The 25861-nt window shown below is 36.0% G+C and overlaps 1 protein-coding gene across 1 annotated transcript in view; it reads left to right on the top strand.

Annotated features, from left to right (window-relative positions):
- LRP1B (LDL receptor related protein 1B) overlaps positions 1 to 25861 on the top strand; it is a 1883216-nt gene that overhangs the window by 1371983 nt on the left and 485372 nt on the right. The window contains 2 exon segments of the mRNA XM_035726875.1: positions 23136 to 23270; positions 23867 to 23996. Coding sequence (XP_035582768.1) covers positions 23136 to 23270; positions 23867 to 23996 — 265 coding nt within the window.

The raw sequence follows: 25861 nt of genomic DNA, 5'->3' as shown, positions 1-25861 counted from the left end.
CTGACCCCTGGGGAAGAAACAGGGGAGGAAGGTTGCATAGAATAAGTCTTAGACTGCAGTACAATTCTAAGATATTTTTAGCAAGGCTGATTAGGAGTTTTTGAGCCAAAGTTGCCATTTGAAAGAGTTGTGCATTTCACAGGAGTGTGTCTGCCTCAGTATTTATGTCATACTCAATCATCGTCTGAGAACCTTGTTGGAAGTAGGGCCTTGTATCAGTGATGGGTTCAGTCAGTGATGCTCCCCATAGACAGAGATTTGAGAAGTGCGTGTTCGTGACTGCCAAAGAGCACCTGTTGTGCCACACATATCTGTGTCTACAGAGGTTTGGGAAACAACTCCATACTTCCTTTAGGTCTCTCTTCTTGTGAGGAAATTTAGAAGAGGGAGGTTAGTAGGACTAATAGATTTTATAGCTGTAGTTTATCTCAGGGCACAGTTGATAATCATCTTCCTCCTCTTCCACTATCCATTCTAATTGCTCTTCTTTCTCAACTATCATTTTGGCATCTGTGACCCAAACCTGAATTGCTGAGAGGTCTGAATCCTTGGTAACCCTTCTCAGACTCCATAAAACAAACTTAATTGTTTTCTTTTTCTTCTTCTTTTCTTGATTGGAACCCCTACATAGACATAGAAATGAGGACAATTCATGATGGGCAGTTCCAGATTGGATGGTAATTGGGAGCCTCAGAGTCAAGTATTCTGTTTTGTTCCAGGGTCCAGAAACCTGTCAGGATCATCTTTAACTCTCTGGTACTGATGCCATGGCTTTGCTGCAGAATCTTAGGGGCCTGTGTTGGGATTCCCCTGCTGAGACTTTCAATAAGCTCCATACTGCCTGTTGTTCTGACCACTGACACCCATCAGGGTCTGCTGGGTCACATGACCCAAATGACAGTGCTGCTTGCATCATAGCTTAAACCTACTGCAGAGCCCTTTACTGCTCTGTATCACACTCAGTGCTAGGAGTTTTCCATGTCACCAACGAAATGAGCTAGAACAATAATCTTTGGCATGGAATGAATGTGTTATCTCCTGAATCCAAAGAGGCTTACCAAGTACTATTCTATCTTTATAGTAGGGATATCAAGATGCAATGATTTGTCTTGAACTTTGTCTTTAACTTTGGCATGCTGTTCACCATTGGACTCATAAAAACATCATGATAATGGTGAATCCTGAATCTTTATAGGGTTTATCTCCAACCCTCAGGTGCACATGTGTTTTCCCAATGCTTCCAGCATCCTAGCCACCACTTGTTCATTCTGGCTGAGAAGTTTGATGTATTTGATACAGTGGGTTAATATAATATCCTCTGTAATGTCTAGTGGTCCAGATTTCAGATCTCTTCAGACTATATTTGAATAGGGTTTTTTGTTTGTTTGTTTGTTTGTTTTTACCAGGGGGTAAGAAAATTAACATAACTCTGAGGAAAAACCATAAATAAATATTGTCATCTATCAAATGTGAATAAAACTCTTATCTGATCCTCCTCTTAAATCGAATTGAAAGCAATGCATTTGCGAAATCAATGGCTGCATACCACGTGTCTGAGGCCTTATTAATCTGCTCTAGTAACAATACTTCATCTGGCATAGCAGCTACAACTGGGCCTATAACTTGGTTAAGCCTGTGGTAGTCCAAATCATTCTGCAGGGACAAGACTGGCAAATTAAGCAGAAGCATAATTATGACTACTTTCTGTCTTTAATGGTGACCATTCAGGTTGGATAGGGAGAGGATGGAGGGTATATATTTTTGGAGACATCCATTAGGCCTTCCCCACCATAATAGCTCTCATTCTGGAAACAACAAACCCAATGTTGAGGTTCATCCAATTCCCAGGTATACCAATTTCAATTATATATTCTGGGACTAAGAAAATGACTCCTGGGTGGGTCTATGGACTCAGTGTGCTACAGTGAATCAGAATTTAGCCAGGACTTTACTTATTACCTGGCCTGTGTAAGCCCCACCTCAAGGGATCAATGATGATGTATCAATGTCAACTTAGACACTGTATCTAATAATCAAGATATCTGAGTATTTCCCTTTCTCCAATATTGAGTCACTAAGTAAATGTTTGTAGGTCCCTTTGAGGAAAGATCTGGGAGGATCATCATAGTTGTATAATTGCCACAGTGTTGCAGGGTTTTGGAGATTTGGCTAGGATTTCGCTAGGGATTTGGTTACTTCTTCAATCAGTGGGTTCTGGATATGAGGATTAGTTTAGGTCAGGGATGAGAGCAGAGCATCATACCTTTCAGTGGGACAACCACCCTCTGGCTTCTGCTTCTCCATTATTGTATTTTTGGGGGGTTGTAAATGTTAAGCAATATCCTTATTAGCTGTCAGTTCCCCCACCAACCCCCAGTACTGGAATTTCTTGGTGGTGCTGGTGCCCATTTCACTACTACACTGCCATCAGCCTTGGGGAATAGTGTGTCCTCTTGAGATCCTTTGGTGGGTTTTCTTTCTCTACATAATCTATTTCTTAATGTCCACTTCCTTTTCTCATCTTCTTTACTTTTTCATCTATCTGAAACATCATAAAGTGTTTCTACATGGAGAATGGCATAATTTCTCCATACCTTAAGAGCTACCTTCACACAGATTGTGTCCCACATCCTGGCGTCTTGCCAGCGTGTTAAATCCCATCAGTATACTGGGAAAGCACTTCTAAGTAAAGGAATCCTTACTTATCTATCTTATATTCTAGCCCTTCTTGATCAAGCACCTTCAAAATCCATTTCCAGGGATTCTCTGGCCCCTGGTCATTATGCTATTTCTCACAGTTCCTTTTGTGTATAATCTCTTTCCTCCTTTATGAGGTTTAGCAATCTCTCCAGCTAGATTATATTGAGATTTAACCATAGTTGTCAGCCTAGCAGCTAGATTATGTTGAGATTTAACCATAGTTGTCAGCTTAGCAGTCAGAAGAAGTAAGTATAGCTCTTGAGGAGGTACCTTTTGCCTTTCAGGTGAAATATCTCTCCAACATCTTTCAGCACTAAGAAGGTGCTAGCCTTTACTAGGGAAAACTGGACAACCTTTGCAAACCCCGAGTCCAAGGGGATAGTTCAGGAACCAGCACCTTTAGGGGTATCTACCATCCTCATCCATATTCCAGCTTCCCAGGTCTTAACAACTAGGTCTCTGATTTTAACATAGCATACCTGTCTTTGCTGAGCATTTAGACATCTCTGGAGCTCTGTAGATCTAACAATTACAGTTTCTGTTTGCTGCTCAGCTGTATCTACTTTTCCACTGTCTCTTTGTAATTTCCCCATGTCAACCCTCACATTTAATTTTAATTGCTTGTTAATAGCTCTCAGTTTTTCATTATCCCTCCTTGGAGTGTCATCACAATGTAGCAGTAACTAGCCAGCTCTGCTGTCTTTGTAGTCATTGTTTCTTCCATATTTTCCAAATGCATGAGTCATTGTCCCTGCAAGGATATACCTCTTTTAGCAGGATATTTTCTCAGGTCACTTTTCATGAAAATTTTGGTACTTGAACATCATGTGCCAGGAACTGTCCATGCACCATGTATCGTCAGGGCCACGTCCTCTTTGTCTGTTGTTTAGAGAGTGAGCCAGACCCAGAGCCCCATCTTACCATTTATTTACTTAGACTACTCCGACACAATTTGTACTAGTATGGATCCTCTGAGAAACAGAGTCAAGACAGGATTAGATGCAAAAGCCTTATTGAAGAGCAACCTGAGAGAAAAAATGAGGAGAGCTGTCAGACTTTAATGCAGATCTGACTTGTGGAAAGATAGAAGGAAGGGGAGGCTAGATAGGAAAAGTCTTAGACTGATGTAGTTTCAGTAAAGTTTCAGGAAGGCTGATGGGGAGCTAAAAATGCCCATCAGAGGAGTTCCACATGTTGCAGGAATGGGACTACCTTAATATCCCTGCCTTACACAGTAATGAGCTAAGAGTAGCCTTGGCACAGCATGGTGATAGATCCAGAACACAGCAGCTGGACCCATCTGTCAGTTATCCAATCTAAACTTAGAGATCTGACAAGCTCATTTTCAGTACTGAGGGGTTTTCTGGGACATTGGACTTTTAGTGCTAAGACCAGGAGAGTACTGGGCAAACTGTGATGGTTGGTCATCCTAGCCATGAGAGTGTCATCACCACCACCATCATCATCATCGTCAAATAAAATCCTAAACTTTTAGCACTAAAACCATCTTTTCCTAACAACAAATAAACTAGATGTTTTATACAAATGAAAACATCTTTCAAACCTGATTTCTGTTCTCTGTCACTCTCTCATGTTCCAGTGAACAGCATGTTCCCTTATGTGATATTCTTAGAGCTCCTTCCAAGTATAGTTTTCAAAATGGATGTAATCTTTCCCTTTCCTAGATTCTCATTACAATCTCTTTTTCTTTCCTGAGAAAATTATAAAATTTACTTGCAAGAAAACTATACAAGCAAGTTGAGATGCTCCTTTAAGAATACATAGTTATCGGGGCGCCTGGGTGGCTCAGTTGGTTAAGTGACTGCCTTCAGCTCAGGTCATGATCCTGGAGTCCCAGGATCGAGTCCCACATCAGGTTCCCTGCTCAGCAGGGAGTCGGCTTCTCCCTCTGACCCTCCCCACTCTCATGTGCTCTCTATCTCTCATTCTCTCTCTCTCAAATAAATAAATAAAATCTTTAGGAAAAAAAATAAGAATACATAGTTATCTCTGCATTTACCACAATAAGGCATCTGTGCTATCCCCATTCATGTATCTCTGAGCACATTGCTCTTCTCTTGACAATCTACCTTCTCTTCAAGTTCTCCAAGGAAATCCAGTCTTTCCCACCCTAACTTTTCTTTCCTTCTTTTCTTTTTTCTTTTTTTCTTTTTCTTTTCTTTCTTTCTTTTTCATTTTCTTTCTTTCTTTCTTTCTTTCTTTCTTTCTTTCTTTCTTTCTTTCTTTCTTTCTTTCTTTCTTTCTTTCTTTCTTTCTCTTTCTTCTCTCTCTCTCTTTCTTTCTTGATTCCACATATAAGAGAAATCATATAGTTTTTGGTATTTTTCATCTCTGTCTGACTTATTTAGCATAATGCCCTCAAGGTCCATCTATCCTGTTGCAAATAGCAAGATTTCATTATTTTTTTATGGCTTCAGTAACAGTCCATCATATATTTAGATACAGATACCATTAGATACCATATATATATCACCACCATATCTATCATCTATCTATCTATCATCTATCTATGTATCTCAGATCTATGTATCTCAGAGCCCACTGATGGGCTCTTAGGTTGTTTCCACTGATTATTATAAATAGTGCTGTAATGAACATGGGGCTACATATATCTTTTTGTTAGCTTTTTTGTTTTCTTGGGATAAAGACCCAAAAGTGGAATTGTTGGGTCATATGGAAGTTCTGTTTTTCATTTTTTATGAATGCCCATACTGTTTTCTATAGAAGCTTCCCCATTTCATAGTAACATGGGACCAGGATCACAAGCTTCCCTGGCCGCTAGAGCCAGGTGATCAAGAGGTGTCCTCCGGGCAGGAAACACAAAAATCAGGGCACCAGATGTGTGCAAATCTTCCTTCTAAGAAAGTGGAAAAGTGGAAGAGAGTACTCCCTCTTGTTCTCCCCTAAAAGATTATTCTTAATAAGCCCTGGTCATTCTTGGAAACTGTTTTTTTTGTTTTTTTTTTTTTCTTTCTTCTGTCAGCTGTGAGCAGATTGCTGAAACATCTCCTGAAAGATGCTAAAGGTCCAGCTGGCCATTCAGACCCCAGGACATGCCTAGGGATATTAATGTCATCAGTGGGTGGTCCATAAAATCCTATACTCTTCCTCTCTCCAACATTCCTATCTTTGTTAGGCTTATAGGGCAACACACATCGCTAAGGAGAGGAATGGTAAGTCAGTCTATTTTGCAAATATCTAGTAGCCCTAGTGTAGGAAACTGAACAGTGCCCCCCTACCCCTAGGTCCTAATCCCTGGAAACTGTGAATGTTACTTTATATGGAAAAGTCTTTGCAGATGGGATTACATTAAGGATCTTAGTATATGTGCTGCCAAAGCAAGCACTACATTAAAGATCTTGAGGTGGGAAGAGTATCCTCAGTTACCCAGGTGGGCCCTAAATGTAATCACAGTATCTTTATAAGGGAGAGACAGAGAGAGGTTTGATAAAGAAGAAAAGGTGATGTGACCATAGAGGCAGATATTAGAGTGACACAGATGGCACCCACCAGTCTCTGGCCCTAGAGAGTGTTCCAACAGGCTCCTAGAGGTGAGGGTGAAATTAGATCCCTACCCTTCAGGTCAGCACTTTAATATAAACAGGTGAGCCACCTTTACTTTAAGTTTGGGCACAATGGCTGCCTGGGAACGGGGCCCCAGGGCAGGGTGAGTCTCAGCACACTGCCCGTTTCTCAGATGGCTGTGGTCTTGTGGGTCTCAGGACACTAGCCCATTTGGTTTTCAAAATTAGATATTTGGGGGCTTATCTCTAGGGTGCACGTCTTAAAAGTTGGGGTGCTCCATGTAGGCTTCCATCCCTTCACTCCTCAACAAGAAGCTTTGGGTTTCGAGTTACTGCCCAATTGTGGGTTGTGCACCAGGGGTGGGGTTTAAGGTTAGTTGTGTCGCACAGTCTCCTGCCTGCTTTGATGTGGTTTTCTTTTCATTTGCCAGATATGTAGTTGTCACTAAGCCAGGCTTTAAGTTTTTTTAACAAGGAAATTGTTTTGTATGTAGCTGTAGACACAGATGAGTTCAGAATCTTCCTGCATCTTCATCTTGAACCGTTCTTCAATTTCTACAATGTCTGCATATTTTCTTCCATATACTTTCTAATTTATAGTTCTTCATACACATTTAAGTACCTTTAAGAATTTCATTTTCCTAGAGAGCAGGATTCAAGTTTATACCACCACAATGACTGAAAATATGTCCCTTCAAGGTAGCACGTACTCAGAGCTTGTTTTCAGTTTGTCTGCCCCATCAATTGGCACTGAGCTTTTCTACCAACGGGTTATTGTCTATTATCTTGTCAGTTTTCTTCTATATTATGATTTCCTTAAGGTTAGGCAAATGTATTCCTAGAGTCCTGCATACCAAAGGCATATCTGTGTTTTAGGATGAAATTTATTAGATGCACCCAGACTTATCTACTTAAAAATGATCATAGGGGATTTTTAAACAAATGTTTCCATATTTTGATTTTTTCTGTATTTAAGTGTAATTTATCTATCGTAAAATGCTGAGACACTAAGTGTGCCTTTCATTCAGTTTTGATGAATAAATAACAAGACATGAAATATTTCTGTTACTTCCAAAAGTTCTCTCTTGCTCCCACCCAGTTAATGCCTATCCTCGAAGCAATCACTGATCTGATTTTTATCACTGTATGTTAGTTTTGCCTATTTCATAATTTTATATAAATGGAATTATGCAAGGTGGGTAAAACAACAAGGCAAGACATATATTGTAAAATTTATAGGTTAATATTTTGCTTTATATGTTATCGTAAATAAAGTCTTATTCATGGCATGCATTGACTCCATCTGAAGTCCAATGGAAGAAGGCAGGTCCACTCACTACATTTCCTGAAACATTAGAGTTTCCTTTTGTATACTCATATATTTGTTTATCTGCTAGTCCATCACTGTTTTTCTTTTAAAATCTAAGAGGCTTGGAACTCAAGGTAATATAGCAAGAGGAAAGAATATACACACATCTACACACACACACAAACGCACACATACGTAGCATATGTAAATAGAAAGAATTGTTATATCTCTACTTTGATAACTGAAAACATTTCAAGTTAGCTACTTCAGAATAAGTCTTTGTCCTTGATCTACCTATCTTAAGATGTTGTATCACAAACTTTCTAAAACTATTTCTTTTTTATTCTCACTGAATGAAAATAGCTCGAGGAGTCTTGTTTTCCTTTATCTCTCTGGGATGTATTACATTTTTTAAAATGTCCGAGTCTGCCTAATTGTTATTTTTTTTATATTAAATTACATCTCTTTAATTTACCTGATAATGCAAGGTGATATGGGGATCTTTTAATTTTTTAAAAAAATTATCTTAGCTAATTTTCTAATAAAATCTTTAACCTTTTATCAGCATTAGCATAGTCTAATTCAGGTGAAAAATCACTTCCTTGCCTGTGCTGCTTCAAGACTATATTTTTGGTAAACCGGTTGCTGATTCTGCTGAGACCAGGATTATGACTATTTCTATTACGTACCCTCCAAAACCTAGCTCATATAAATACTTTCTTTGTTTCAAGGATTTTTCTTTTTTTGGTGGGGGGGGGAGTAATTTTGTGGTTAATATAGTACAATTAAGGTAAAATTTTGCTGAAATTGTTGGAGTTTCTTAGTTTCCAGCATGGGTAGGGTACTGAGAGTGCCATCCAAGTTATGTTAAAGATTAGAGATTGTTTATATAGTTTACTACCATAAAAGCTTCGGAGTTTGATTAGGAATAACAATTAAAATGAGAAATTCTTTTCAATCTGTTGGAGTACCTTTTAAACTTTTGATGTGGAAACTTTGGAACATATATAAAAAGGTAGAGAGTAGAGTATGATGAACCCTCCATGTGTCCCATCACCTGTTTCAATCCATGGTCTGTTTGTCTCATCTAATTCAAGCAAATCCAAGACATCATATAATTGCACTATGGAGTGGTACTAAACAGTATGAGACAAATACTATACCTTTTTGTGATAGCTTGTCAAATGTTTTAACTTTAAATATTCAGAATTTCAAAAAGTGTTCTGATTCTTGAGTTTAAACTTTCTGGAACCATCTTTTGCTCATTTAACTTAGAGTGATATATAGTGAAACTTATTATAAAATGTTACTTACTATAATTATATCCTGCCACCTGATTTTAATATTTTGCCATAAGAGGGAATATATAGTTTCATAAATTGGGACATTCAATGTATATTCGTTAGCTGATCTGATAAGTGGCTAAAGTATTACCACCTTTTGAAATTACTTCTTCTCGACAATTTTATCTTACCCTTTTTGGTGTAGATAATACTCTGCTTTATTTATTTTTTTTTTTTTTACCATTTGCTTGATTCTATTTGTATTATTGTTAATTGGATATCAACATTTATTCAACTATCATATACAGAAAGCTATAGATAGACATTGTGGATTCAAGATGAATAAAAGCCAGTTTCAGTCTACTGGAAAGGATGATGCATAAAAAGTGAGCTGTGCAATACTCTGTAATAAGTACAATTATTAGAGATAAGCACAGGTTATTACGAGAACAGCAAGGAGGACAATGACCTAGATTGGGATAGTCAAGAAGGCTTCCTGGAGGAGGAATGTATGAGTCTTAACATCTGAATAATGGAATCTTGGGAAAGAGGTGCAGGAAAAATGACATGAGAAAGGAATAGAAGTGAGAAATTATATGATGGGTGTGTGTACAGTGAGTGAGGGCAATTGCAAACAGAGTGGTTCTACTAGGGTCAAACCTGAGGCAGGAAGGTGTACTAGACAAAACCAAAGAAGTACTTGTGGGCTGAATCTTTTCCAAGAAGGAAACAAAGTACATACCCTGTAACTAAATAAATTAGTTAGATAGAAGAAAATAGTAGAACTGCTTATATTTACTTTTTCTTGTTTCTCTAAAAACAGATTGTTGTGCATGTTTCATGTGTGATGGATGAAAAAACATATATATACTAAGGGTAGATACTCAAATTGTTTTACTCAACAAAAATGTTTGGAGGCTACTGTTTTTGATCATAGGTGACCTTATATGACTTATTAAGGAATCTGATCTTCATCCTAGGGTCATGAGAAACCTAGAAACATGAACAGTGATAAGATCTGGTTTGCATTTTAGCTAAGTTACCCTGATAGTTGTGAGAATGGGTAGGAGGATAATAAAATTATAGGAAGGGAGACCATTTAGGAGGCTGTCGCAATAGATCAGAAGAAAGATAGTGAGGACCTGAATAAAACTAGTGCTATATGCAGATTAAAAAAAAAAGAAGCAGTTAAAACATGCAGAACTTGGTAATTGATTGAATGTGGGGGTAAAGTAAATAATGCAGAAAGAATCAAGGATAACTCTTAAGTCTTTAGTTTGCGTGATGAATATTGTTCCTCCCATCAAATGAGAGAGCACAGGTAAAGGAGGAGATGGAGGGCAGCTCTGATGGGTTTATCTTCTGACATGTATTTGACTTTTGGATAGTAACAGTGAAGACAGTCATGCTCGATCATTCATTCAATGAGCTTTTGTATCTATGCAGTCCAAAGTATTATACCCGCTTCTGTGGAGCTATCTAGGAGAATATATAGGCTTCTTTTAATGTACTCCCAATATAGGTCAAAAAACAATTGGAATTCACTAAGGAAATGATAGGTAATGTATATGGCTACCAAGTACTTACAAGAAAGTGGTTGATTCTCTGGGAAGACTGAAGGAGGCTTCTTGGTCATCTACTATAATGCATATAGCCCTCAATAAAAATTATCGATTTATGTACTTTTTCTATTTTTAACAGGAATTCATTCATAAAAAGAATCATTGTTTCTGAAAGTCTGAGCAGTGCACATTCATAGACTATATTTTATTATCATATTAGCTACAATTCAATAGTGAAATCCAACTAGAAAATAATCATATCATGAGATACTTATATCTCTTTGTCACCTATGATTTAAATGATATGCATAGGCATTTAAAACACCAATTGAGGACAAATGTTATTGATTTCTCAACAGTGTTAATAACAACTTCTTCCTGTTGTTTGGTCTGCTCATAAGTACAATAAACACTGACAATTTCAAGTAATTCTTAAATTTTCTGTGTAACTTTTCATAGTAAAGTCAACTTTGCCTTTCTGAAAATATGAGGTGCCACTGTGCATCCAAATCAATGTTAAATTTTAATATAAAAATTCATAGATGGTGAGTGGAAATATATAGCAATGTCTGATTATTTATTATTTTCTATCTCTTCTTATTTCCTTGGATGGGATTAATTAAAAATAGTTTTTTTCTTCTTTTGCAAATAAAATATCAAAATGTTTTCTCTATAGTTTTAAATTTATAAAGATGATTGTTATCCTAAGACCACATTAAAACTTCAAAAGGGTATAAAATTACCAAATTGATTAGTTGTTATACTTTTTATTTTATTATATCATATACTTTGTGTTTTTAAATTTTAGTAGTTGATACTTATATTATACACTAGACAGTAAGTGCTTTAACAAAGATTGATTTATTTAATCCTCACTCAAGGCATCTCTATTATTACCTATTTACACACTGGGAAACTTAACAGAAAGATAAATAACTTGCCCATGCATAGTCACTAAGTAGTCCAGCGGAGATTTTCAATTCAGAACATAGTATCCAAGCCTTGGTTATTATGTTACATTCCTCTCTTCAGTAAACTTCTAAGGTGTTTTTTCACCAAAGGTGATGATGAAAAAAATATGTATATACACAAATATATTTGTTGTTTTTAAGGTATACACTCCATCTTTGTCTGATTTACTAATTTGAGGAGTAACAGAGAAACCAAGCATTTCAGGAACCAGATTTTTTGCGTTTCCCTATTCAAAAATAAAAGTGATATCAGATGGCATCGTTTTCTGAAATGGGTTGATGGTTTCCTGAAGAAATGTCTGAGTAGGTGTCCCCTGAAGACATATCTATTCAACATGCTGTCAATTTTATAGCTCAGCTTTGAAAATCTAAAACAGAATAAATTAAAACAATTTCTCCTTGGAGCTGCAATTGGTCCTTTTCTAATCTGAAGCCAATGAGACCGTGACAGTACATTTTAGTTCTCATATGCTACCTGAAAGTCAAAATTAGGAACACAAGGGCTGTGAGAACTAACTAAATGCATGTGAAAAACAGCACGGTGCAATTGCTTTGAAGAGAAAAAACAGTGAATGCTTAAGAAAATGTGAAAGATTCTTTTTGTTACCCTGAGAGGAAACAGTTCAAAACCTGAAAATGGAATTGCTTTTATAATAAGTATGTTTAATGCAAATTCCATTCAGGACACAAAAGCTAGATGGGCATGTATTTCCTATTTGATAAAGGAGTAATTTAAAAGAGAATGTACATTATCTAAGGTTTCATAACATTGTACCTTAAGGGGATTAAGATATCTAAAACCTTTGAAGTCTGCAGATTTTATTTTATTTACTCACAAGGATGGAGTTCGTCAGTGATTTGTTGCTCTAAGAAAATTGCCCATTAGCATTTGTATTGATTTGCCTTTCTTCAAAATGAAAGAAACAAATGTAATTCATTAGCACTTTATTATTGAATCCTTTTAATATGAAATACCGAGAACTTGGGTCCTTATTAACCTGCAAAATGTTTAAAGAAATGCTTTCAAAGTTGGAAAAGAATAGGAATTAGAATTTAATTTGTATCTGTACCTAGGATGTCCAATGGATTCACAACTGGCTGTCATCAGTTTTTGCTCCCTAGTCTTCCTGAAATGCAGTTGTCGTCTCCTATTATTATGAAGATGACTACATCTATTAAATTAGTTCTTTTTCTCAACTAGGTTTCTGTAAACTATATTGTGCATTTCTCCAAATGTGAATCCAAATGCTACCCAGTCTTCAAGGATCAGTGAAAGCTTCACTTCACCCCTGAAGTCTTTTCTGATGACCTTGACAGACCTTGCTTTCCTCTCAATTTCCATAGCACTCAGTAGGCTCCAGCGGTTTCAGCTGGTGTGCCTTGGCACAGAGCATGTCAAAAATGGGGTGTGATTGGAAAGTAGCAGCCACACTAATGGTAGCAAGCCTTTCTTTTTTATCATATAACTACTGGTTAAACAAGAAGAGATTTCACTTAAAATACATGTGTTTTTTATTACTTTATTAACAAATTATTTACTTGTATTAAATATACACTAAAATAGAAATTCTTAAAAGATGAGAAAAATAAGTAAAAATCACCATTTTCACATTTTCTTGTAAGACAATGTGTAGCCATTCCCTACAGTGTGTATAGCTGACTGACTCTGATGTCACTTATGTATGAAGTATGATTTGATAAGTTAAAAAAACATGTATCTTGGCGTGCCTGGGTGGTTCAATCAGTTAAGTGTCTGCCTTTGGCTCAGGTCATGATCTCGGGTATTGGGATTGAGCCCCGCATTGAACTCTGCTTGGCGGGGAGTCTTCTACTGCCTCTTCCTCTGTGCACATGCCCTCTCACTCTCTCTCAAATAAACAAATAAATATTTTTTTAAAAAACCCAGCACATCTTGTTCTAAATATTATTGTATGTACTTTCAAAAATGTGGGAATGGCAGTAAGATGAACAATTAAGATGTGAGGGAATGAGCCCTAAGAAAAAAGTTAGGGAAAAAAATAACACGAAACTAGAAATAAACTGTATGCTGTAAAATACTGTATTCTTGCTGAAAGTTGGCAGCAAACACAATTTTTGTTATTTCTAATAACAAGTACAAGGACAGGAATGCGATCAATTTCAGGGCTCACGAGGTCTACATAATTTAAAAGAAAAAAAAAGCAAAGAATACGTATGTGTGGCAGAGGACATATCGTACACGGTTCAATAAAAGCCAGCTTACTGAGAACGGAGAAGGATCCACGCAAAGTAATCTCCTTGAGCTGCCTTTTGATTTAGCTTGATTCAGGCATAGATTGAAGAGCAGTGATTTCTGACAGATCTGGGGCCAGTGGCTTATCAGTGATGCAGGTAGGCCAGGTCCAAGGACCCAGAGGGGTTTCTGCAGGACCATGCAAGATGGAAATCAAACACGAGCCAGTTGGAGGTGAAAGCAGAGTTTATTGAAGATACAGAGAGAGAGAGTAGATAAAGACAGACTGAGTGTCAGGGAGTCTCATAAAGGAAAGGAAGGAGTCTCCTCTCTGCTTTGGGTCTGAGATTTTTAATGGTGATTAGGCATCCAGGAACTGGTCAGAACAAGGACAGGATCCAGGTATCCTTCATAAATCACTTATTCCCTGAAGCCAGGGGTCTTGGTGTCAAGGTGTTTGGAGTCAGTGGTCTTGGAATTCTGTCTTTTTTTTTTTTTTTTAATTTTATGGTCGCTCCTTAGTTGTTATCCATTGTTCTCGAAGACTACAAAGATAGCATTATCTCTGTACCTTACAAGGAAGCTGTAAGCTATTTGCATTACAAGGCATGTGTAGAGTGGGGTGGGGGTGCAGTCCCTAGCAAGAATAGAAGCTGGAGCAAAGGAAAAAAGAAACTGCTTTTTTTATGGGATCCATGGGGTCCCTTCAGTTTCCCTCTCTCATCAGAATCAACAAATTTAAAAATACATATTTTGTTTTTCAAGTTAAAGACCTCCCCCAACTGGAGAGAAAAAAATCCCAAATGTGGTATTCTGGAGATGAGGTCAAGCCCTTCTCTCCCTCTTTTGTCTTTGGAAAAATCCCTTTAGTCGTGAGCCATTAAGAGCTCTTGTTAAGAGCAATGAGCTCTTGTTAAGAGCAATGAGATTGTAACAGGGGTGGGGTAGCATTTTACAATAGCAATCTCCTTCACAAGATCTTGGATCCCGTTAAATAACAAGTGTTTTTCTTCTTATCTGTACTTTTGATGAGTTAGCTAATCATTCTCAACCAGCACACTACCCCAGACTAAGCAATTTGAAAATCACTGAGGTGAGCCCTTATCTTCAGTATTTTTTTTTTTTTTTTTAACTTCTCTAGGCAACTCTAATGGACACCATTTGAGGACTATTGAGTTTGAACGGTGTGAAGGCAAACCGGTTGCTGAGGTTGGGAATGATAGTTACAGAGGGTTTCTTTTTGGAGACTGGGTACTCTGAAAGGGGCGGGAGTGATAAATTGAGATGAGATAGGAGGAGAGGGGTGGGCAATAAGGTGTGAGACCCGGGGTCCCATTGAAAAATCACCTCTGGTGGGTATGACCAGAGCACTTTTTAGAATACGGTATCTAAGTTTCAGTTTGAAGTTTTTATGTTGTTATAACTTATCCCCCAATCCCATGCTTCCATAAATTCTCTTGTACTATTTGTATTTCATGTGTGGTGGGATTATAGGAAGTGGATCAGGGAAAAGGGCTGAAATGAATCCTGTGTCTGGGTTGAAATGAGACGCAGACCAGAACAAAATACAGCATTTAGATGTATGATGACTGGAAAATGCAGAAGTGATGTGAGAAAGTCTCTTCTTTCCAAAAATTACAACGTGATTTCCAAAAGAACAAAAAATAGGGTTTGGATTGGAGGTAACTGACCTATGTCTCAAAGTTTAGAATGAAATCAGTTTGGAAATCATGATCTCAACTGAGCTAGACGAATTAATGAATTGCGTGCCTTAAGGCAGTCTTCGTAAATGGAGAAACAGTTAAATTTCTGGGCCTAACTGTTAAGGTCACTGCTGATAAATGACAATAAAAACCACAGAGAAGCCTTATATTTTTGACCTCAAGGGGGAAAGGTGTATGCAACCAGCTCATCTGAAAAGTGATGGTAAATAATTAAAGTCCAAGTAAAAGTTGGTGGTTGGAGGGGTGGCAGGGTGAAGGATATTGTTCTTTCTGATCCTAACAAAGTGCAGGTTCTGTATAAACATCGGTGCCATGAGTTTAATATTGACTCCTTACAGCCAATCCTTATTTGTATGTAACAACAAAAGCTGAAAGCACAACAACAATGAAATTCTAGCAGCTTTCCCTATAAGGTAATAAAGAGTACACTAATTGGCAATAGTTGAATAGTCATCGGTAAAACATTCTCTAGAACCCAGGCCTGAAGTTTATCAGGAAACCAAGGCATACTTTATATAGACTTTCCCCTAAGTCAGCATGTGCTTTTGGGAGTGAGCATAAATATCTTTATTTTTAAAGTGTGGGATAGAGTATAAATGGTCCAACAAGATGGAGAAAAAATTGGCAAATAAATTAGGCTAAAGAAATTTACAAACTTTTTAGTACTCACAGTTTGGAGCTGTCCTTAAGTAATTCCTTGTGTTGTGGGTCTAACTTGACTTTCTCAACAACTTCTGTGTAATGTCTAAGAAGGTACTAGGAGAACATATTACTAAAGATTCTTGTTTTCTATAAAATTTCTATAATTTTATTAATTTATAAACCTCGGAAAAGTAAGCCTCCTAGAGGTCAACCAGATTCTGAGCTTCCGTGGTGTCATTCACCAAATTATTACCTTAGGACCTAGGTACTAGAATCCTTCCACATTACCGGATCTAATGACCAAACTCAGATCTAACTTTTAGAAGGATTTGTTTATGCTAGAGGTTTTTGTGTCTGTTTTGATTAAGGCAAAAGGAAGTTTATGGTAAGATTTTTAAACATAAATTGTGGGGTAACTTCTAATTTTTGAAGCTTCACTGACCATGACAATAATTTTTTTGCCATCTAGTAGTCTTTCTCACACTAGGTGCTAGATCAAAAATATAGCCACATTTATACATAGTGCTATAAAATGGTTTTAATTTATCAGCAATACACTGATAAAAGATGATAGAAGAAACTTGTCCCTCAAGCACCGATTACAACATTTTAAAAAAGTTCGTTTTTAGAATGTCTCCGTTTATCTTACTCTTCTGATGTCTCTACTCTTCTCTATTAAATCACATTAGCATATGGAAATGGCTATGCCAATGATAATAGAGAAGTGTGATTCCTTTCCTTCCTCCCTTCCTTTACTTCTGTCTCTCCCATTTTCTTTATAGTTCCTTTTATTCTGATAGTTAATAGCTCACAAACTCTTTCCATCTTCACATTTTTTCCCCTGATCCTTATAGCACTGGCTCTTATTTGCAAAATAGTAACAACAATTACAATAGGAGCCAGGAACATTTTTAGTCTTTTGGTGTTCTCAGAATTAAGGTCGGACGTCCTACTTTTACCGAAGTTGAGATTGTATTTGTTATATTTACGTTACCTTTTAGAATTCTAGACAAAACAAAAGACTAAAGCTTGGTGATACGTGATCCAAGAGCTAAGATATAGATCTTTTACAAAAATATTATAATATTTGTAAAAGACCCATCCAAAAAGCCAGTATTTTTCTTGGCTTCACTGTAATTTTTTTTTTTTTAAGATTTTATTTATTTATTTGACAGAGAGAGACACAACCAAAGAGGGAACACAAGCAGGGGGAGTGGGAGAGGGAGAAGCAGGCTTCCCGCCGAGCAGGGAGCACGATGCAGGGCTCGATCCCAGGCCCCTGGGATCATGACCTGAGCCGAAGGCAGACACTTAATGACTGAGCCACACAGGCGCCTCAACTTCACTGTAATTTTTACCTCTCGGACGTATTCAACACTGGTGCAGGAAAAAAACAACAAAAAAAGACAAAACAAAAAAACCTAGTAATTGAGGAGGACGCTAAAATAATAAGCTCCCCTTTACTTTCAATAATAATACATTCTAAAACCATTCCTTAGTTGAAGACAATCACTTGCTCCTTATCTCCCAAGGTAAGCACTATCAACCAAAGTAGATTAGCACAGAGGGGTTACTGGAAAGGGGAGAATGTTGAGAATTTCTTGCCTCTTCATCTGTTAGGTAGGAGTTCTTCCAGGTTGTATCAGCCAGATATGAAAGGATGGTGGAGTTGCCATCGCTGCAGAAAGTGGTATGCCAAAAGTATATTTTTGATTCTGTTCAACATATTTATTATTGCCTTGAATAAAGATATAGAAAACCTACCTACCAAATTGTGGATATCACAAAAAGAAGTCATTGGATAACATGATTTTTTAAAAAAATGTCAATTGACAAGATCACTGATCAAATGTAACAAGGTAGCATTTAGTAGGATAAGTGCAAAGGTCTGAGTTAAAAAAATAAATGTGGTTTAATAACCATTAGTAGCATGTTCTGGGAAAAATCATATGCTTTATTCTTTTTAGCTCCAGACAACAAAGCTAGTTAAAATGAGAAAAAATTACAAAGAAAAAGGAAAATCTAAGTAACAGTTCAAATTGGGCAGAACTTTGAAAATACTGTATTCCTTTTAAGTGCGACTGAGAAATCATTAGAACAGCAATAGTTGAAAGAAACCCTAAAGGTTATCTAAACTTTGCCTTCTTTTACTTATATCTATCTCTTTCTATTTATATTTGTATATTCATATGTGGGGAAACTGAAGCCAAGCGAGACAAGGTAACTCTGTGAAAGCCTCATGGGGAATGGTGGGACAGTGATAAATGCTAAGATCCCAGACCTAGACCCCTTGCATTCAGGTCTGCTGTCTTCCTGGTGGGCTGGTGATTATTTCGTTAGGAGAGGGAGGTATGGTAACCTTCTACATTATATTTTATCTGTTTTTTTTTTTTTTTTTTTAATTTTGGTATGGTGTTTTCTGAAATAGTATGTCAATTTAGGTGGGAAAACAGGACTTTGAATTTTCTAAGAACTATACAACAACCCAAGCTAACATGGAGACAAGTGTATTCACTAGATCAATTAAGTGTTAATTAATCATAAAAATAGATACTACTAATAAAAATATGTAATATACAATAAAGTTTTATTTTATAATAATAAAAATTATTTCATAATTAAATTTAAAAATGATATATAATGATATATACTATTATATATTATTATAAAAATAATAAAAAATAGGGGTGAAAGGACTTTAAGAAACTTGTATTTCTTATTTCTTATTTTCAGACAAGACTGTGCGTAATCTATTTCTGTAGATGGTCAGCTCTTCAGCTTAATTCAAAAAGTTTAACTTTTCTCAGTGTCAATAGGCCTCTCCCTTGTTTTACAGACTAATATCATTATGACCATATGTGGTTTTTCTTTTAATTCTGACTGTAGTTACAATGCACAATAGCTGGCCTCCAATCTCTCTATATGTAATCCTTGAAAATAGTTACCAAGTTTCCTATGTGTCTTATTATATCTGTGGGAAGCTAATTATAATTGTTATTACCTTAAATTACAAATTCTATTTTCCAGTCCTCTGATTATTTTATACATTACCAATTACCATATGTCTTAAGACAGTTTATTTTTAATTCAATTCCAGAAGTGAACTCCGTGATTACAAGGACTGTCCTTCATGTTCACCACCAAACTCCTAAGCCTGTAATAATGTTTAGCACACACTAAATATTCTATAAGTATGTGTTGAATAATGATAATTAAAGTTAAAAAAAATCATATTTTGGTAAAAGTATCAGGACATGGTTATGATAGTCTTTTCTTCCCTTTCTATATTTGTATGTATTTCCATTTATATCTTTATAGTTTGTTGTAAAATTTTATCATCTTTCAGCCTGATTTTATTCCAAATTAAGACATTCTTGACCTCATTTGTTTATTTTGCAGATATTCCCAGATATTAAAAAATATATTCTTTTTTTTAAGAAAACACATTCTTATATATTAGTGAACTTACTCAATTTAAAGTGTATAGGTATGCAATATGTACGTGAAAGAATTGATAAGAAAGGGATTTGGATATGAATGACTGATTTAATTCTTCTGTTGTTTTCGTCCTTCTTACTGTATCACCACATGATTGATTTGCTCACTAATCTCCCAAATATGCCTAATAGAAATAATACCAGGAAAATTCTCAGTTCATTAATGCTTTGATCTAGTGGACTTGACCATTTAGAGATAGCCTCAGCATTACAAATTAATCTATAAATGCATGAATATTCATGATGTGTCTACTGCACATGTGACTACATTGGTAAAAGTTGGGCCAGTTGCAATTCCTACCTATGAATTATCTCACAGTCTGTTTCTTTCTTTTTTTTTTTCATTTTTAAGATTTTATTTACTTATTTATTTAGAGAGAATGAGCCAAGTGGGGGGAGGGGCAAAGGGAGAGGGAGAAAGAATTCCAAGCAGGGTCCAAGCGGAGCGCAGAGCACAAAGTGGCGCTTGATCCCAGGACCCTGAGATCATGACCTGAGCTGAAATCAAGAGTCAGACAGTAACCAACTGAGCTACCCAGGCACCCTTCTCGTAGTCTGTTTCTAAGAAGAAATGTAAAGCCCCAATTTCAGCTCAATATAATAATAAATGTATATGTGAGAAAGAATGTTTCCTAGTTATATGGAATAGGGATTTGCAGCCTGTCAGAGCTATTAGAGGGTAATTCAAAAGTAAGATTCCCATACAAAATAGGGTATTTTTTGTAAGACTTGTGAAGATTGTTGTGAATGTTTTCTTTGAACTCTTGCAAAATTACTTGCCTGTACTACTTATATGTTGCTCATGCTACACTATTGTGAATTGTTTGTCATTTTTTTTCATGCTCATACCTTCTCCTTATTGAGCTTATAAAGCTTCTCGTGGTAAAAGCTGTGTCTTCCCTGTATCCCCTTCCAGCCAGTCTTTGTATAGCACATCACATTCATTCGTTATTCGCCAAATGTTTACTTTGAGCTTACTCTGTGTCAGATATTATTCTAGGTGCCAGGGATAAAGCAGTGAACACAATAAAGCCCCAACCCTCACAGAGATTACATTTCTGTGAGAAGAGACAGACACTGAAGAAAAAACCCAGTACATATATAATGGGTTTGACAGTAATAAATGCTATGGAAAAAACAGTTTTGGTAAGGGAGGTAGAGCATGTCAAGGAAATAATTTTTTACAGAGTAGTAAGGGGAAGTTTCAGTAAGAAGGAGGAAATATTTGAGCTAAGACAGGTGTGCAGATATCTGAGGAAAGAGTTTCCAAACAGGAAGAGTAATGTAAAGAACCTTAGACTGATAGCATTTGGTTTGTGTTAGGAAGAGAGAAAGGACCGTTGCCAGGGATGATGAGTGAGGGGGAGAGTGGAAGGACGTCAGGTGAGAGAGGGTTGAAGGATGTGGGTAGATCATGAAGGTCATGGGAAGGAACTTTAATTTTACCTTGGATGAGATGACAAATGATTAGAGACTTTAGAGGGGAGAGAAATGATCTCGTTCACTTTTTAAAAGGGTAACAGTGGCCCCTAAGTAGAGAAAGAACTGGGGAGTACTGAGGCAAATTGAAGCTGGGCAATAAGTTAGAAAGCTATTTGCAATGTAGTTGACCTTGGACAACATGGGGGTTAGAGGCACTGACCCTTGTGCAGTCAAAAATCTGTATATAACTTTAGATACCCCAAAACTTAACTACTGATAGCGTACTGTTGCCTAGAAGCCTTACCAATAACATAAACAGTTCCTTAACACATATTTTGTATGTATGTTCTATGTACTATATTATACTGTATTCTTAGAATAAAGCAAGCTAGAAAAAGAAAATGTTACTAAGAAAATCATAAGAGAAATACATTTACAGTACTTTATTGAGTTTATTGATGCTGTAAGTTTACATCATCTGACTACAAGATAAATTGTCTGTCAGTGACTATACCAATATTGTTCAATATATTTATTGAAAAAAATCCACATATAATGGGTCCACACAGTTCAAATTTGGGTTGTTCAAGAGTCAACTGTGCTTCAGACAAGAGTTAATAGTAGTTTGGATTGCACTGTAAGTAGTAGAGAGTGTGAGAGGTAGTTGGATCATGGATATGATTTGAAAGAAGAATAAAAAGAACCAAAGATACTTGGTAATAGATTGAACACTGGAGTATTTGGGTGATGGATTAGATGTGAAGTTTGAGAAAAAGTAATCAAGGATAATATGAGGCTTTTAGCCCAAGAAACAAAGGATGGAGATACCATCCATCAGACCATTATGGCATGTGGAGTTGCTATGTGTTAGACTGCAAGAAAGGAGTGTTTCACGTAGAAATCCAGAATTTGTCTTGTATTCCAAGATTGCCTTCTCTACATACAAGTGGAGATACAAAGTAGGCAGTTAGATACATGGGTCTAACATTTGCAGAAAAGGTCTGGATTTGACTTAATGCTTAGTATTGGTGCAAAAATAATGTTTATTGTTCATTGATTCACTCTCAAATGTTAACTAATACTTCAACAAAATTGGAAAAATCAAACAAATTCTTGCTTTCCAGATAAATATTTGAAAATGGTATCTGCTCTGCTTCGAACAATTATGTATTTGACTTACCATTCTTGAGAACAAGGGGGTTTTGGAATCTTTTTCCAATTAGGCAAAGGAATTTAGACTATATTTTACTTGAAATGGAATCTCAAAACTTACTGATAAATGGCTTTATTATACTAATTGCTTTTTCTTTATTTCCATAGTCTGTCACTGTGCCAGAGGGAAATTATATTGGTCTTAAAGGATTTGTTCTTCAAATGGCCACATAGGTCACAACACAAAAACTACTTAGTTGGTGGCAAATTATTATTTAATGATTTGTCCCCAATGTCTTTCTGGTGGCTATATTTAAAATCATTGGTCTATAATTGCTACCCTTTATGCATATGTATGCACATATAATGTATTTCATTTATAATCTTTAGACACATTTTTCATTCAAATATTCAAAAAGCACTTTTATTTAAAGACTCTGCAATAGCATAGAGCCATTTTTCAAGTATTCTTAAGCCCATTTGTACAATCAGAGTTTGAAAAATAATGTAAGGGGTTTGTAGTTGACATTTGGGAAACTAGTACCTCAGAAGGAATAATTGGATGCTAGGGCATTTTTAAGACTTTATACATTTTGAATGACCTTATGCTTAAAACACTCCTGATATAGTTGAAATGCCCTTATGTTTCTTTCCATTCTCTCTCTACTTTGAGACTTTGTTGATTATCTCCAGTAGTATTCTTTTTATATTTAGAGAACTCAGACACAGGTGTAGGTGTGAAGAGAAAAACTGTGGTCCAAAATAGCATGGTTTGACATCAGGATTGCTAAATAACGTGAGATAAGTATTTATTGAGTTAAATGAGTAGAAAAATGAAGAAAAAATAATCAAGGATGTGATAAGTCATTTACACATATATTTTAAAAGTACTTTTAAGGAAAACCATTTGACTAGGTTCTTTCATGTTGTATTAATATCTTTCTTGCTATTTGTGTTAGTAAATTGTCCTGAAGAATATTTATACCCTAGTATACCCAGGATGATAATCCCCAAAATACTAATGCAATGTGATCCTAATACATATATTGATACCTTTTATAGTGTATGTGTATGTTTTTTTGTTTTTTTGTTTTTTTCTTTCTGTCTTATCCATAGAAAATGATACCATCTACTGGACAGACATGGGCTTCAATAAAATTAGCCGAGCTAAAAGAGATCAGACTTGGAAAGAAGATATCATTACCAATGGCTTGGGAAGAGTGGAGGGGATAGCTATTGACTGGATTGCTGGTATAATCCATGGCTTTTTCTGTTCTTGTTGCATACCTATTTTGTTAGCGTCTCAATCTCCTTCATAAAAATTCTGTTTCCAATTCATAACAGTTTTTTTTTTGTTTGTTTGTTTTTTTTGTACTTCTAGCCACAGGGATAAATAGTCTCTTTTGCTCTTGGCTTCATCCTTTCTAATGCTTTTGAGTCTTCAGACAAGTGTTTTTATGCAGAAGTAGATTATGTAGTATTAACTTGGCCCAAATCTCCTGGGAACTGTGAGGCAGGTAAACAAAAGTGTTAGAAGTTCTCTTTTGCCTGGAGTCAGTAGAAAGTTAAAATAGATCCCTTCTTTAGGTGAGAGAAGTTTCAACTTATTTTTAGCATACAAATGGATCATTATATGGTTTAAACTGCAGATGTGTGAGCTTGGGAAGTATTTGCATATTAGTTTATTTACAGCTTTCCGCTTAGGAAATGTACACATTAAAAAAAATATAGGAAGTAAAAGATTTCTTGATAGTTCTGTGAATGCTCAGAAAGTTAATTTTAGTCATAACTAATAAATAATTTTCTTTCTCACAACCATATTATAAACACATCTGTATTTCTCCTAGGTAACATATATTGGACAGATCATGGTTTCAACTTAATTGAAGTTGCAAGACTCAATGGCTCTTTCCGTTATGTAATTATTTCCCAAGGCCTGGATCAACCAAGATCTATAGCTGTGCACCCAGAGAAAGGGTAATTTTAAGCTTTACATATATCTTGAGTTTTAAGTGAGTTTTCTTAAGTTTCATTTAAAAAAAAATCCAGATGTCCATATTAATATTTATTTTTAGTTATACTGTTTGAAACCAAGCTCAACATTTTACTTAAGCAAAAAAAAAAAAAGTTTATTTTCACTCTGTGATGTATATTTCAGAATATATTTGATGGGGTCATATTTATTACACAGTTCTTTAATGTATGTGTAAATCCAAGTAAGTATACCAACATGTGTCTAGATTCTCAACTGGAAGTTCTACCCTACAACTGTTTACAAAATAGGTACTCACTAATTTGCTGAATGACTGATATCCATCCTCATTCTTCAATATTTCTAAAGCTTCCGTTTCCATTTATAAGTCTATGATTGCCAAAATAACATGTTCATCCAAGGTTTTTATTTTTTTCCCTTGAGTTCCAGATAAATATGTCTACCTGCTTTTTTGACATCTCCATTTTTCCATTTAGATGTTTTATAGGCACTTAAACTGTGCATATCTAAAATTGGAATGAATTTAATCTGCCATCAAGTTCTGTTAATATTTCCTTTCTAAATATTATCAATTTACTACTCTTCATCTTTGCAACTCCAACTCTAATTAAATCTGTTCTTATCTTACACATACAAAACTGCAATAATTTCCCAATTCATCTCCTAACATCATTAAAGCTTAGAGTGAATATTTTTTCTTCTAATATAAATCTTGCTTAAATCTTTTTGAGGGATCCCCATTGACTTTTGTGTAAAGCCCAAAATTTCTGTTGTGATCCTTCTTTTTTTTTAAGATTTTAATTAATTAATTAATTTATTTATTTATTTATTTTAGAGATAGCATGAGTGGGTGGGGGAAGAGCAGAGGAGAGGGACAAGCAGACTCTGTGCTGAGCAAGAAGCCCCATGCGTGGCTCTGATGCAGGGGTTGATGCAGGGCACGATCTCACAGCCCTGAGATCACGCCCCTGAGATCACGAACTGAGCCGAAATCAAGAGTCAGATGCTCAACCATCTGAGCCACCCAGGCACCTCTGTTGTGATCCCCTTAAACAGACCTTATGTAAATATTCAGCCTCAAACTCCTGCTACTGCCTCTTTGGTATCTCGGGCAGTCTCTGTTGGACTATGTAGTTTTCAAAGATATTTTCAGATATTTCCTATTCTTTTCTATCCCTACCCTTTGAACAACCTCTTTCCTTTATCGGCAGTGTTTTCCTTCCTACTTTCACTTTGCTAAATTTTATTTATCCTTCTCTGCCTGTGTAAACAGATTAGATTGTTCTATTCTATGACACCAAAGTACTTTCATTACTTTCATTTTTTATAAATTCCATGCACTAATATTTGCTTATTTACTTATATTTATTTGCTTAGGAGCTCTATTTTTTCACTGGACTGATGATGTCTCCATTCTTCACTGTGCTATGAGGAGAATAGTCATGTGTGTTTGGTTTATTTCTCTATCCCCAGGGCTTAGTACAATGGCTGGTAAAGAATAAGATGCTGACTGATAACTGCTTTTCTCTTAAGCAATAATATAGAAGAAGTCCTATTATAAAACTTTATATAATTTGCCACCACTGTGTTTCTTTCATTGCTAGTATGATTTGACTTCAGAGTTTTTTGTTTGTTTTTAAGAGGTGGGTATTTTTATGTTAATAGAACTCTTCTTCCTTTGGAGGGGTGGAAAAGTAAACCACAGTGTATTAGATACACAGTGCTGATTTAGAATGACGTCAATCTCCATAAAACATCGAATTGGCTCTTGTGAAAGTCTACAAACTTTCTTATTTGTGATAGCTTGTATATAGTTTTTCCAATATCATCATTTGCTTCAGTTTCTTGA

The sequence above is a fragment of the Zalophus californianus genome, chromosome 3, assembly GCF_009762305.2.
Source record: "Zalophus californianus isolate mZalCal1 chromosome 3, mZalCal1.pri.v2, whole genome shotgun sequence".
Taxonomy (NCBI): domain Eukaryota; kingdom Metazoa; phylum Chordata; class Mammalia; order Carnivora; family Otariidae; genus Zalophus; species Zalophus californianus.
Note: the sequence above shows the minus strand (reverse complement) of the source record. Positions and strands in the feature narration are given on the sequence as shown.